This window comes from Phyllobates terribilis, unplaced genomic scaffold (assembly GCF_046119375.1).
Source record: "Phyllobates terribilis strain yellow unplaced genomic scaffold, ASM4611937v1 Scaffold_4__5_contigs__length_816908805, whole genome shotgun sequence".
NCBI lineage: Eukaryota > Metazoa > Chordata > Amphibia > Anura > Dendrobatidae > Phyllobates > Phyllobates terribilis.
Window position 1 is genome coordinate 482246393 of NW_027362764.1, and position 12598 is coordinate 482258990.

The 12598-nt window shown below is 42.0% G+C and overlaps 1 protein-coding gene across 7 annotated transcripts in view; it reads left to right on the top strand.

The window, feature by feature from the left end:
- The window catches only part of RREB1 (ras responsive element binding protein 1), an 82105-nt gene that overhangs the window by 40545 nt on the left and 28962 nt on the right, over positions 1-12598 (top strand). For all 7 annotated transcript variants that reach the window (XM_073678724.1, XM_073678721.1, XM_073678722.1 and 4 more), the window contains 4 exons: positions 3291-3411; positions 8864-8980; positions 9259-9461; positions 11591-11680. In XM_073678724.1, coding sequence (XP_073534825.1) covers positions 3291-3411; positions 8864-8980; positions 9259-9461; positions 11591-11680 — 531 coding nt within the window. The remainder of the gene's footprint in view (positions 1-3290; positions 3412-8863; positions 8981-9258; positions 9462-11590; positions 11681-12598) is intronic.

The following is a 12598-nucleotide window of genomic DNA, read 5'->3' on the forward strand; positions in this document are numbered from 1 at the left end:
ACATCTGGATTACAAACTGTTGCTTAAAGGGTTATTCCCAAATGTAGTTATCCCCAGTATATACTGTAGGGTAGGGGATAACTTACTGATCGCTCAAACTACTGAGAGCGGGGCTGGAGCTCCATCCTGATGATTGGATCAGAGACCGCGCATGTGCACCTCTGCTCTGTTCAGGACAGGGCTGCAGAGCCTCAGTCTCAATGTTCAACCCCATTCTCTTTATCACTGGGGGTCCCAGCGGTCAGACCCTGAGTGATCAGTAAGTTGTTTCATTTCCCATGGATGGCAAATAATGGTGCAGCTATGCTGCATGTGGAGATATGCATTACAGCTGTCACATGGACCATAGGAAACAGTAGACTTATTCATTGACTTCTATGGAGCAGTTTTCTAGGTATGATCTCAGCCGTGTGTGGAGGGTGGGCAAGGAGGAGCTCTGATCATCTCTCATTGTCAATGGTGAATCATATATTTTTTTTCTCATAATATATTTATCAATTTTCATTATAATCCTGCAGGTGATAATAATGAGATTACTATCGAAAAGTCAGAAATATCAGCTTCTGTGTGCTGTGTGAAAACGGCAACATTTCAAGATTTGTTTTTTTAATCTAGATTTAAAAGGGAGTTTTCACTGGATTTTTTAATTTAAAATCATTATCTCCTCCAATTGCTACTGTTCCTCTGATTCTGGAACAGTTATCTTTCCTTTTTTTCTTTTTCTGTTTTTTCCTGTCGTCCTCCGTTCCAAAATGATGTCTACCAGTTAATAAAGATGCACATTTTCCCTTCAATCAACTGCACATATAATGGGAGTTTACTTTTTATCCTCTGCCACTTTGACCAATCAAAACACAGCCAAGCCATAGAGAAGGAAAGAATGAAACGCCCACAGAGAAGATCACGACTTCAGCCTGGTTCCGTGTGTCCTTCAGAGATGAGATTTGTCTACTGTGCACTCTGCAGTTTCCACATCGCTTCCTGCTATTGTTCTCCAGCCCTGCTGCTCTCCTGCGCGCCGCTTCTCTGGCACTGCTGTTCTCCAGCCCAGCTGCTCTCCTGCGTGCCTCCTCCCCAGCCCTGCTGTTCTCCTGCGCGCCGCCTCTCCGGCCCTGCTGTTCTCCTGCGCGCCGCCTCTCTGGCCCTGCTGTTCTCCTGCGCGCCGCCTCTCCGGCCCTGCTGTTCTCCTGCGCGCCGCCTCTCCGGCCCTGCTGTTCTCCTGCGCGCCGCCTCTCCGGCCCTGCTGCTCTCCTGCGCGCCGCCTCTCCGGCCCTGCTGCTCTCCTGCGCGCCGCCTCTCCGGCCCTGCTGCTCTCCTGCGCGCCGCCTCTCCGGCCCTGCTGCTCTCCTGCGCGCCGCCTCTCCGGCCCTGCTGCTCTCCTGCGCGCCGCCTCTCCGGCCCTGCTGCTCTCCTGCGCACCAGTTCTCCAGTAGCAAGAAGGGAGGTGGCGACTGCAAAGAGAACATGCTGAGCCAAGCTGCAGCTTTGACCTTCTATGCAGGTGTTCTCTTTTTCCCCTCCCCGTGTTTTGATTGGCCAGCGTCATAAAGGAGAAAAAGCAAATGCCTACAGAGAAGTTCTGTGGTATACGCCCAGTTTGTTAAAGGGAAACTTTGCATGTTTATTACTGGGGTTTGTAACTTTAGAACAGAGGGAGACAAAAAAAAAAAAGAGAAACTGGTCCAGAACCAGCGGACAATCAGCAATTGGGAGAGATACTCTGTGTAAATTAATTCCAGTGAAAGGGCCTTTTAAAACAGTGGGTCATTTTCTCATTCCACATTTTCATTAAAAACATTACTACAGGTGAAATGACATGTATGGGATTGACTGAATTTAATTTGCTGCTAGTAACTAATCTTGGTGAAAATAATAAAGAGTATTTTTTGGTCATCATCTATTCTGGCTTCCTCTTTATTTTGTGAACTTTGACTAGGAATGTGTTCTAGCATCCTCAGGCGCTCACATGACAAACCAGAAGTACGGCATTTATCTGTCTCTGTCACAGTTCTGGTGTGGAGAAAATAAAATATTTGTAAAGCACATCCGTGTACAGTCTTGTAGGAGTGTTGTGCTTGTACACCCCAACAACAAGCGATGTTCTCATTGGGAAGGGGATATTTGTCTCCATGACCGTCAGGGCCTTAAAATAGGGGAATTCTACATCATCTGAACTACATTTATGTTGATCAGATAATCTCCATAGGATGTAACCTACGTAGCACAGCGTAAGACCCTTTTGATTAGATTATTAAGACACGAAAAGTGAAGTTGATGCTCATAGAAAACTTAAGCTTGATTAAAATGGTTCAAATGGTCTCCCCTATTGATTTTATTATTTACTCCTCACTACCTAGGGGACTGGCCACTGCTAAAGTCTAGCATCAGTGGCCAAACATGTGCAGTACTTACAAGCTCTTAACTATAGAACTTGTAAGTGCTGGTCCGATCACTGGAGCCAGCTTCAGTGCCAATTCGATCCTCCAATGCATGGAGAGCACATTGTTTGGGTCAGCGTCGCGATGATGCCGCTGGTCCAAACTATCAATTAAGCAGGAGCATACCACCGACCAGAAAGCAGGAGGTGCTGGAAACGGTCAGGAGCATACCACCGACCAGAAAGCAGGAGGCGTTGGAAACGGTCAGGAGCATACCACCGACCAGAAAGCAGGAGGCGTTGGAAACGGTCAGGAGCATACCACCGACCAGAAAGCAGGAGGCGTTGGAAACGGTCAGGAGCATACCACCGACCAGAAAGCAGGAGGCGTTGGAAACGGTCAGGAGCATACCACCGACCAGAAAGCAGGAGACGTTGGAAACGGTCAGGAGCATACCACCGACCAGAAAGCAGGAGGCGTTGGAAACGGTCAGGAGCATACCACCGACCAGAAAGCAGGAGGCGTTGGAAACGGTCAGGAGCATACCACCGACCAGAAAGCAGGAGGTGCTGGAAACTGTGTCCTCCTGCAGAAGATAAATACAGCCCCTTTAAGATCCCTGTATAGAGGGGTGTCAATCCTTCCATGCCACATTTATGCCATGTAAGACAAGATATGTAGAAATATTATTTCAGCACAGTCTATACATAGTTACAAATTTCCAGTTCATCACCACTTTGAAGAACATTGGTAGTAAATGAAGACCACCAAGACAGTAGCCATTACTGTTCTCTACTAGAACAACTTTCCTCACCAATGTACCAATATTCCAGCTTTCTTGTATGATGTGACTATTTTGCCTTACCACAAAACGCTCCTGCTCAATAAATGTTTTTGTCTTGTCTTCCGCAGGCTGCAGTGTTTTGGTGCCCAGCCGGAGGAGCTGTTGAAGGGATGTTGCCAGCTAGTTTTTCAACTGGGCCCTGCCAGTTCCAGCCTTTCCAACAGCCGGGTAGCAGCCTGGTGGTTGAAGGTCAGTTGAGAAATACTTCCTGTAGAACTTCCTTGATCCATTATGTCATCTTCTCATTTATATCTATCAATCTCGCATTCTAGAACCTGTCACCTGAAAAGAATGTGATCTATTTTTTGATGCAACTGGTTGGAGCAACTCTGCATACTTGGTCAATGACACGCGTAGTGACGGCCTCTAATCTAACGAGAATAATTGGTGTCAATTTGATGAGCTGTACTTCTGAGCCTTATGTATTGTGTGTCCGATATCATCACAAGTGTCGTGTAATGACAGGAGCACAGTAATAACCTAATCACTTCTGTTGTAGAGATGAGAAAATGACATTTTATTTCTTACAATTATTTGTTCATCGCTGGTGATATCCTGTTGGAAAGTGATTAGTTGTAAGAACTAAAGTATTGACTATACTAGCATACATAGATCTGTGTCTTACCTGATCGTAGCATCAGTTATGGAGAGGATGTGAGTAATGGATGTAATCGGGTGACTGTGACAAAGCAGTGTTGTAGAATGGACCTTTTATTCTCTTAAGCTCTAGTCTTCACTCTTGCCATAGTAAACAGTGTTGCTGTACTGTTAGCAAAAAGTTGGGCTAGCTTACTTGGTTTTCTTTCTATCCAATGATAAGGTACCCATTCTGCCGATGGTTATCTGTCCTGACCCTACATGCATGCTTGTCATAGCCAAGCGTGTATTTGTTTTCAATGGGGAGAGGGCAAAAAAAAGTTGTTGCCCACGCCTCTGGCGGCAGCTATTCCTGAAATCATCTGTTGGGAGAGAAAGTCCAAATGACCCCATACAGATGACTGTTGTGGAAATTGGTGAGTTTGGCTGACATTAAAGGTATGCTATCATCAAGAAATGACCCATTGTTTAAATCAGGTTTTTGTGTTGCATGTATTAAAGAAGAAATATAAGAGCAATGTTTTTTATTTTTTCTCCATACCACAAGTTTTATTAAAAATCAAAATTAGTAATCTTGCAATTTTCACACTGGCCACAAGGGCTTTTTTTAGACTAATACTTCCTGAACTTTCAGGAAGAGTTTTCAGCAGACTCCTTATCAGAAATGTCAGGTTGCAATGACAGGTAACATCTCTACACAGCTGATGACCCAGGATACAGCATTTCCAATAAGTGATTTCACACCTGACTCTGCTCCTTCTCCCTTCAAATTCACTATTGCTCACGTCTATAGATGCTTAAATACGCTCAGTTTTTTCATTGTGGCTAATATACATGGTGTGTATATGTGTGTGTGTGTGTGTGTGTGTGTGTATATGTATATATATATGTATATATATATATATATATACAGTGCCTACAAGTAGTATTCAACCCCCTGCAGATTTAGCTGGTTGACACATGCGGAATTAACTTGGCATTGTGACATTTGTACTGTAGATCAGCCTGGAAGTGGGAAATGCACTGCAGCAAATTTTGTTTTTGGTTTTTTTTTTTTTAAACGTTAAAAGTTAATTCAGAGTGTCATTTATTATTCAACCCCTCAAACCACAAGAATTCTGTTTGGTCCCCCTAAAGTATTAAGAAGTAGTTCAGGCACCAAGAATAATGAGCTTCACATGTGTGGATTAAAGATCTCTTTTGCCAGCCTTTTCTGACTATTTAAGACCCTCCCCAAACTTGTGAACAGCACTCAGACATGGTCAACATGGGAAAGACAAAGGAGCATTCCAAGGCCATCAGAGACAAGATCGTGGAGGGTCACAAGGCTGGCAAGGGGTACAAAACCCTTTCCAAGGAGTTGGGCCTACCTGTCTCCACTGTTGGGAGCATCATCCGTAAGTGGAAGGCTTATGGAACTACTGTTAGCCTTCCACGGCCAGGACAGCCTTTGAAAGTGTCCTCCCGTGCCGAGGCCAGGCTTGTCCGAAGAGTCAAGGCTAACCCAAGGACAACAAGGAAGGAGCTCCGGGAAGATCTCATGGCAGTGGGGACATTGGTTTCAGTCAATACCATAAGTAACGTACTCCACCGCAATGGTCTCCGTTCCAGACGAGCCCGTAAGGTACCTTTACTTTCAAAGCGTCATGTCAAGGCTCGTCTACAGTTTGCTCATGATCACTTGGAGGACTCTGAGACAGACTGGTTCAAGGTTCTATGGTCTGATGAGACCAAGATCGAGATCTTTGGTGCCAACCACACACGTGACGTTTGGAGACTGGATGGCACTGCATACGACCCCAAGAATACCATCCCTACAGTCAAGCATGGTGGTGGCAGCATCATGCTGTGGGGCTATTTCTCTGCCAAGGGGCCTGGCCATCTGGTCCGCATCCATGGGAAGATGGATAGCACGGCCTACCTGAAGATTTTGGCCAAGAACCTCCGCTCCTCCATCAAGGATCTTAAGATGGGTCGTAATTTCATCTTCCAACAAGACAACGACCCAAAGCACACAGCCAAGAAAACCAAGGCCTGGTTCAAGAGGGAAAAAGTCAAGGTGTTGGAGTGGCCTAGTCAGTCTCCTGACCTTAACCCAATTGAAAACTTGTGGAAGGAGCTCAAGAATAAAGTCCACATGAGACACCCAAAGAACCTAGATAACTTGGAGAAGATCTGCATGGAGGAGTGGGCCAAGATAACTCCACAGACCTGTGCCGGCCTGATCAGGTCTTATAAAAGACGATTATTAGCTGTAATTGCAAACAAGGGTTATTCCACAAAATATTAAACATAGGGGTTGAATAATAATTGACCCACACTTTTATGTTTAAAATTTAATAAAATTCAACTGAGCAACATAACTTTTTGGTTTGTAAGATTTATGCTTCTGTTCATAAAACCTACTCTCGTTTGCAGTTTGAAGGCTCTAACTTATTTGCATCTTATCAAACCAGCTAAATCTGCAGGGGGTTGAATACTACTTGTAGGCACTGTGTGTGTGTGTATGTATATATGTGTGTGTGTGTATATGTGTATATATATATATATATATATATATATATATATATATATATATATATATATATATATATATATATATATATATATATATATATATATATATATATATATATATATATATATATATATATATATATTATATAAGCCCCTGCGTCCAGTGGGAAAATGGCAAGATTTCTGTTTTATTTTTAATATAGATTGTGTTATGAAGAAAAAAAAGATTGCCAAAATAAATAAAAAAATACATTTTAAAATGTATAGCGCGTTTGAACAATAGGTGGTTTTCTGATGACCGCTTCCCTTTAATCTGTTGCGTTTGGGTGATCTTCTGTCTTTCTGTCATCGTTTGTTATAGTATAAAGATGAGAACTGCGTGTTCCAGGTTTTTTTTTCTGCCCATTTCACTATAGCCGTCACCAGTGAGTAAAATCTATCATAAGTAGATGTATTTAATACGGGCTAGGATATGATGCAAGCCACACTATGTTAGAGCATCCTCTTGGCCATCCTGTCCAGATCTTGACGTTTCAGTTTCCGTGAACTCTGCAGCACGTGGATGGTTAACCATCGGTAACAGATATGAACTAGACTATGAATTTAAGTAGAAAGGCACCTTTGTCAGCTGTTAAAGAAATGACTCCGAGTAGGGAAACAAAAGAGCCGGTGTCATCACTGCTGGCTTAATTGGCACCCTTATGCATGGAAAACCAGGATGTTTAATCCTTGTACTGCTTCACTGACTTGCTTGACTTACATGTCACAATTTGCCCAGAACCTTAACACATTGTTGGCTGGAGCATCAGGCAACATTGGCAGCAAAGGGTTTACTCTGGCTTACATTCACATTCCTGGCGCTGCACTTCCTGATTCCCCCCCCCTTCCTGTCCTTCTTCAGCTTGGGACCTTTTTCCCATCTGTTCTTGTGGGATGGCTCAGAAGTTGCACACATCAGTTTGGGGGGGTGTTTGTTACTCCGTAGGGTCTATGTAATTTAGCGTTCATGCTTTGGTTTCATCTACATGACTCAAGAGTCATGGCTGCAGTTAGTCAGCCGCTGCTTCCCTCCGCACTCCTCCCAGCATTTGTGTGACCCTCCCTGCATCCTCTTGTTTCCTGATCTTGTGTTTCTGAAGCGGCAGGAACAGATCGATGATCATGTCTGAGTGTGGCTATACACCATCACTCTTGATACTGTATATACTTGGTCTGTATATATATATCCTGGTCTATCAACAACTAATTATACATTTGTGTTAACAATTTCCCAATACAACACAGGCAGAAGTAACGCTCTAGGCTTAGACGACTTCTCCATTACTGGACCCTTACACTAGAGTTTTGGCTTGCCACATTGTGACACCAGACCCAACTCCTACCAGCAGCTGACTAGTTCTGCATTGTAAAAGTTATTTAAGCTGTAGTGCAGAGGATCAATAAAAAGCTAAATGTAGCCCAACAAGGGTGCAGTGTGAAGAACGGCTGCGGTCCATTATGTGGATGCAGCCGACAGTCGCATTCTGTTCTCGTTAAGGAAATACATCAAGCAAATGTCTTCCTGTCTTTGCTGAATGGGATGAGACCTGTATTGTATGTAACTTCAAATGTAGCTATACAGGTCGTCATATATATATTTTTTAGTACACGCTCCTGTAAATTTATCCAATTTTACTAGCATTATGTGCCATTTAATTTGTTTAGGTGGTTTCGTGCGTTGAGTTTTTTTTCCTCGGCTTCATGTGACTGAATGTTTATAGAAGTCATTCAAATGATGTGTGCCGATCTTGTACTGTCTCCTTTAAAGGGAGCCCGTCCTTATACAGTCTGAGGGTAGCCTGATTGCTATAATTCTGGGGAAAAGATTCAGTATAAATTGTATTCTACTTATTTGAAGCGATTGTCTCATGTTCTTTAATAGGTAGGATAAAAATGAGCAACTTTCCAACTGCTGTGTTATCAAAAATCCTCTCCTTTCTCAAGAATGTTCTGATTCTTTATTTTATTGTTTGCTGGTCATTGACTGACTGGGTTTCCAGCCACCACTGCAGTCTATCAGCAGTGGTCTGACTCTTGGGTAAGGAGAGCAGTGCTTCTAAACTCTTTCAAATAGAGCTTGCTAGCGCTGCTCTGACACTATCCAGTTTGCGGGAACGCACCTTTTCCAGCAGATTCAGTGCCACTGTGCTTCTTATGTTGCCAAGGCAAAAATCAGCACCATTCGGAGCTGTCACTTGGACAGGAGCTCATCGGAAGCAGGGAGGCTGGTGAGCAGCGTGCTCCTACAGAAGAAAATATTTATCTGAATTTCCTCTATGGCGTACACATGAGGTCACTGATTAGGACCGCCCACTGGACTCCTAAGCTTTGAATGAGAAGGGTTTTAAATGCTTTACGGAATCTTTTTCCACAAATCTATATGTTAAAATGCTCAGCGTCTCCCACTTCTTAACATGCCGCAGACTAACCAGACTTCACTTTCTCTGATCAATTCCCTTTAATTCTGACATGCTGTTTTAATTTGCAGTTCTAGAGAGAGTTGCTGCTGAATCTGCGTTCAGTGTCTCTGCCGCCATCATGACAGATAAAAGTATTCGGCCAGACATTCAAGCCACTACTGAGCACATGGCCAAGGAAAATGGAGGTAGGTCAAGATTTCATGGTGCTTTATTGTAATTACTGTATCTTCACAGAAGCTTTATGTAAAGCTTAGCCAATGGAAAATCAATGAATTTTATAAAATTTGTTACAGATTTGTATTTATTGGTATAATAGATTAATGCTTGATTTCTCATTAAAATGGTTAATTGGCGTTGAAAGCATGGGACCCCAATTAATGCTCATTCTTTTTTTTGGTGCCTTGTAGCAGCAGGATACCGTAATTTTCACCTGTTAATATCTACGTGCTGGTCTGTTTTATAGCAAAGGAAACAACCAACGCAAACGATCAGATGAAACCAGGCAACCTCTTCAATGGTTCAGAGGCGAATGACTTGTCTTCTGTCAATGCAATGATGTCAGCCGTGATGAGCACAACAAATATTGCTGAAAACGGTGTGAACCTGCAGAACACTAAATCACCAGGAAAATGTCCACCTCCAAACCGGATCGGTAGGAGAAACCAGGTAAGGATTAGAATAGATTTGTGTCACTTCTACAAGGGCCTTAACAGGTGAGATATGGGCAGGTTCTTCATACAGAGCCTTTAATCTGGAGGAACAACTGTTGTCATCAGGGATTGTCTTTCCCAGAAAGAATAGTGTCTTGTAGGAAGGTAAAACTACTGATGACGACAACGGAGTTACCCCACAGACAAGCACTTGGGCAGCTAGAGCTGCACTTTTGTGTTGGAAGCCCCTACCAGCTTCCCAGATCTCCACTTCCGGAACACATTTTTGTGTGTTCTACCTGTATGTGGTAATTTGGGGGATACCTATGGTCATACTTGATTTTTTTTTTTTACATTTTCGATTGAGATGAAAAATTCCAGTTCTTCATATAACTCCTTGCCTTAGTACTGTAAGTGGTCTTCTGTTCTAGCTCCTCTTTTGATGATGCTTTGAGAAGACCTCCGGATAGTGATGGTGATCCGCATTGTGCCTTTCTTACTTCCCCTCTAATAAGAGCTGACTATTCTTTTACATGTCTGCCTGCGTTAACATGGCAGAAACTGTTGCAATACGCCAAGCATCTTCCATCACATTTCACTGTTCCGGTATTAGGAAAGTTTGGACCTCAGTTAATGATAAACTCCTGAGCAAACAGACATTTGCTGTGGCCGCCTGGATTATGTGTCATTCTTCGCTTCAAGGTGAACCAGCAATTACTCTCAAGTTTGTTGATCTGCTGATGTAAAGGGAAAAGCTCCATAAAATACATGCATAACAGAAGTAAATTCAGAAAATTGTTGTAAAACTGTGATATTTGTGGGTTTTTTTGGGGGGAGGGTCCAACACACAAAGAAACAGTTTTCTAAATTTTATAGTTTTTCACTTTCATAGCCGTCTTTTGGCAGTTAGTGAAGTGTCCTCCATCCTGTGTCCACTTTGGGGGTACAAGTAAGGCTAATGGACTACTACGAATTTCATCACACATTCACATTGTGCTATTGTTACCGAGAGCCCCCAACTTCCATATTGACCATGTATAAGCACTGAATGCTGGAGACCCTAAGCAATGAATGGCTTGGCATATACCACATGGCAATTTTGATCTATTTTTTTTCATCCAGCCATAAGACCAGTCCGGAGCAAAAACTGATGTGCTGGACATACGGAGACTATCCTATAAAAATTTATCAAAAAAGTTTGTCATAAGTTAATCTCCAGCATTTTGCTACTGCAGTTTTCACACTGACCAGCGGGGCTTTTCTAGACTTCTTGATTTTTAGAAACCATTTTCAGCAGTCTCCTTATCAGCAGAGGCAGGATTACAATGTTAGGTAACACCTCTTAGCACAGCTGATAACACGGGATCCACAAATCACAATAGGTGATGTCACAGATCCCGCTGCTCCCCGTTCACAATGACCTTTGCACACGCTCATTAGATGCTTCAATAGAAAAGATAGGGTCTAAGTCAATCTTTTGTTGCTAATGTGCATGTAAATTTCCTGAAAGAACAAGAAATTAGACCCCATGACTTTTTATTTTTCTGTTGTGGTATTGATTTCCATTCATTTTGCACCAGATTCTTCAAAATTGCGTGTTTGACGAGTTGAAAATCAAAGATGCTCTTATAATTTTTTTTACATTTTTTTTTTTAGAGCCAAAAGTTGCAGGATCCTTTACAATGTTGCACTTTGTTCTTTGCAGCATTTTGAAATTCTACAAATTAGGTAGTTAGGCTAAAACATCTGGAAAAGGGAATACATGTCCACTTGTGAAAAATAGAAGTACAGTTAAAAGCGCAAATTAAATAACGAATAAGGTACAAATAAATAAGTCAGTATTAAAAACATTTTTACTCCAGAAAAAAGGTTTATAGACAATGATAAATTTGGTCCTGAGTCTAGAATAGCCTCAGTGGCCAGTGTGAAAATTGCAAAATTTATAATTTTTTTTTTTTAAATACATTTAACCATAAAAGTCAGATTTTTTTTTAAAGTAGATTATTGTGTGATGACACATTTCCTTTAGTAGAAACTTGCTTGCTTACTTGTTCTGCTTTTATTTGCTGCTGTCAACTAAGCGAATATTTAATTTTTTCTGTTTAAGAAATTTATGGATAAAATGTTATCTATCTTATTCAACAGGAATCAAAAGAGGAAAAGTCCTCCTATACATGCCCCTTATGTGAAAAGGTCTGCAATTCACAGCACCAGCTTACTATGCACATCCGTCAGGTAATAGACATTCTGCTTTTTGTGAAAATTATTCTTTATGTACCATTTGGTACATTATGACTGAAACGCTAATGTTATCTAAAATGAATACACATTCTAGGCTGATTTTACATTTTAATCAAATAGCTGTAATTATCATGGTGTAGCTAGTATTTCCCATTCTTTTTATCGGGGGAAACCTCTATTACCCCTGGTTCTAAATGGTGATCGGAAAACCAGTCCATAATTCTTAGTCAGCTTTCCCATAGATAGATGGACCACTTTGCCTCTAGATTCAGCATCTTTGAGCACTATGCCATTCCAATAGAAAATATGCCCCATAAACCTTGTTCATAAGGACCACCAGGTTTTTTGAAAACCAAGGTGAGAAAATCTTTGTATATCCTATAAAATTATTTCCTTTTCCCCCTGGGTATCATTTTTATATCTGGTGATGGGATAAACTCCTACACATAGTTAGTGACTTGGTTTCCAGTAATTCCTCTTTTATAGGGGAAGTTCATGAAGTGTTTGTCCATCTGTATAAAGAAATGCTCACTCTACTGTATAATGTATTATTCACAATTAGCAGTTAAAGGGGTTGTCCACTACTGCACGACTCTTGATGAATAGATTCAGTGGCCCATAGTAAATAAAAACAATGTATATTCCCCCTCCTGTAGCGGTGCTGTTCCCAGGTTTGCTCATCATTATCCCATCATAAATGAGGCCACAGCCGGTTAGTGGCTGCTGATCAGCTGCAGTGCTCACAAGACATAATGTCACGCAATCATCGGGGAACCTAGTGCAGACATCACTGGGAAGGTACCAGTGCTGGAGGGGTATATGCACTATTTGTATTTTACTTGGGGGGGATTACTCTGATATTTTAGAGGGGGTTGGAGTGATGTACAAAGCTCTTAAGCTAGTGCCATGGGT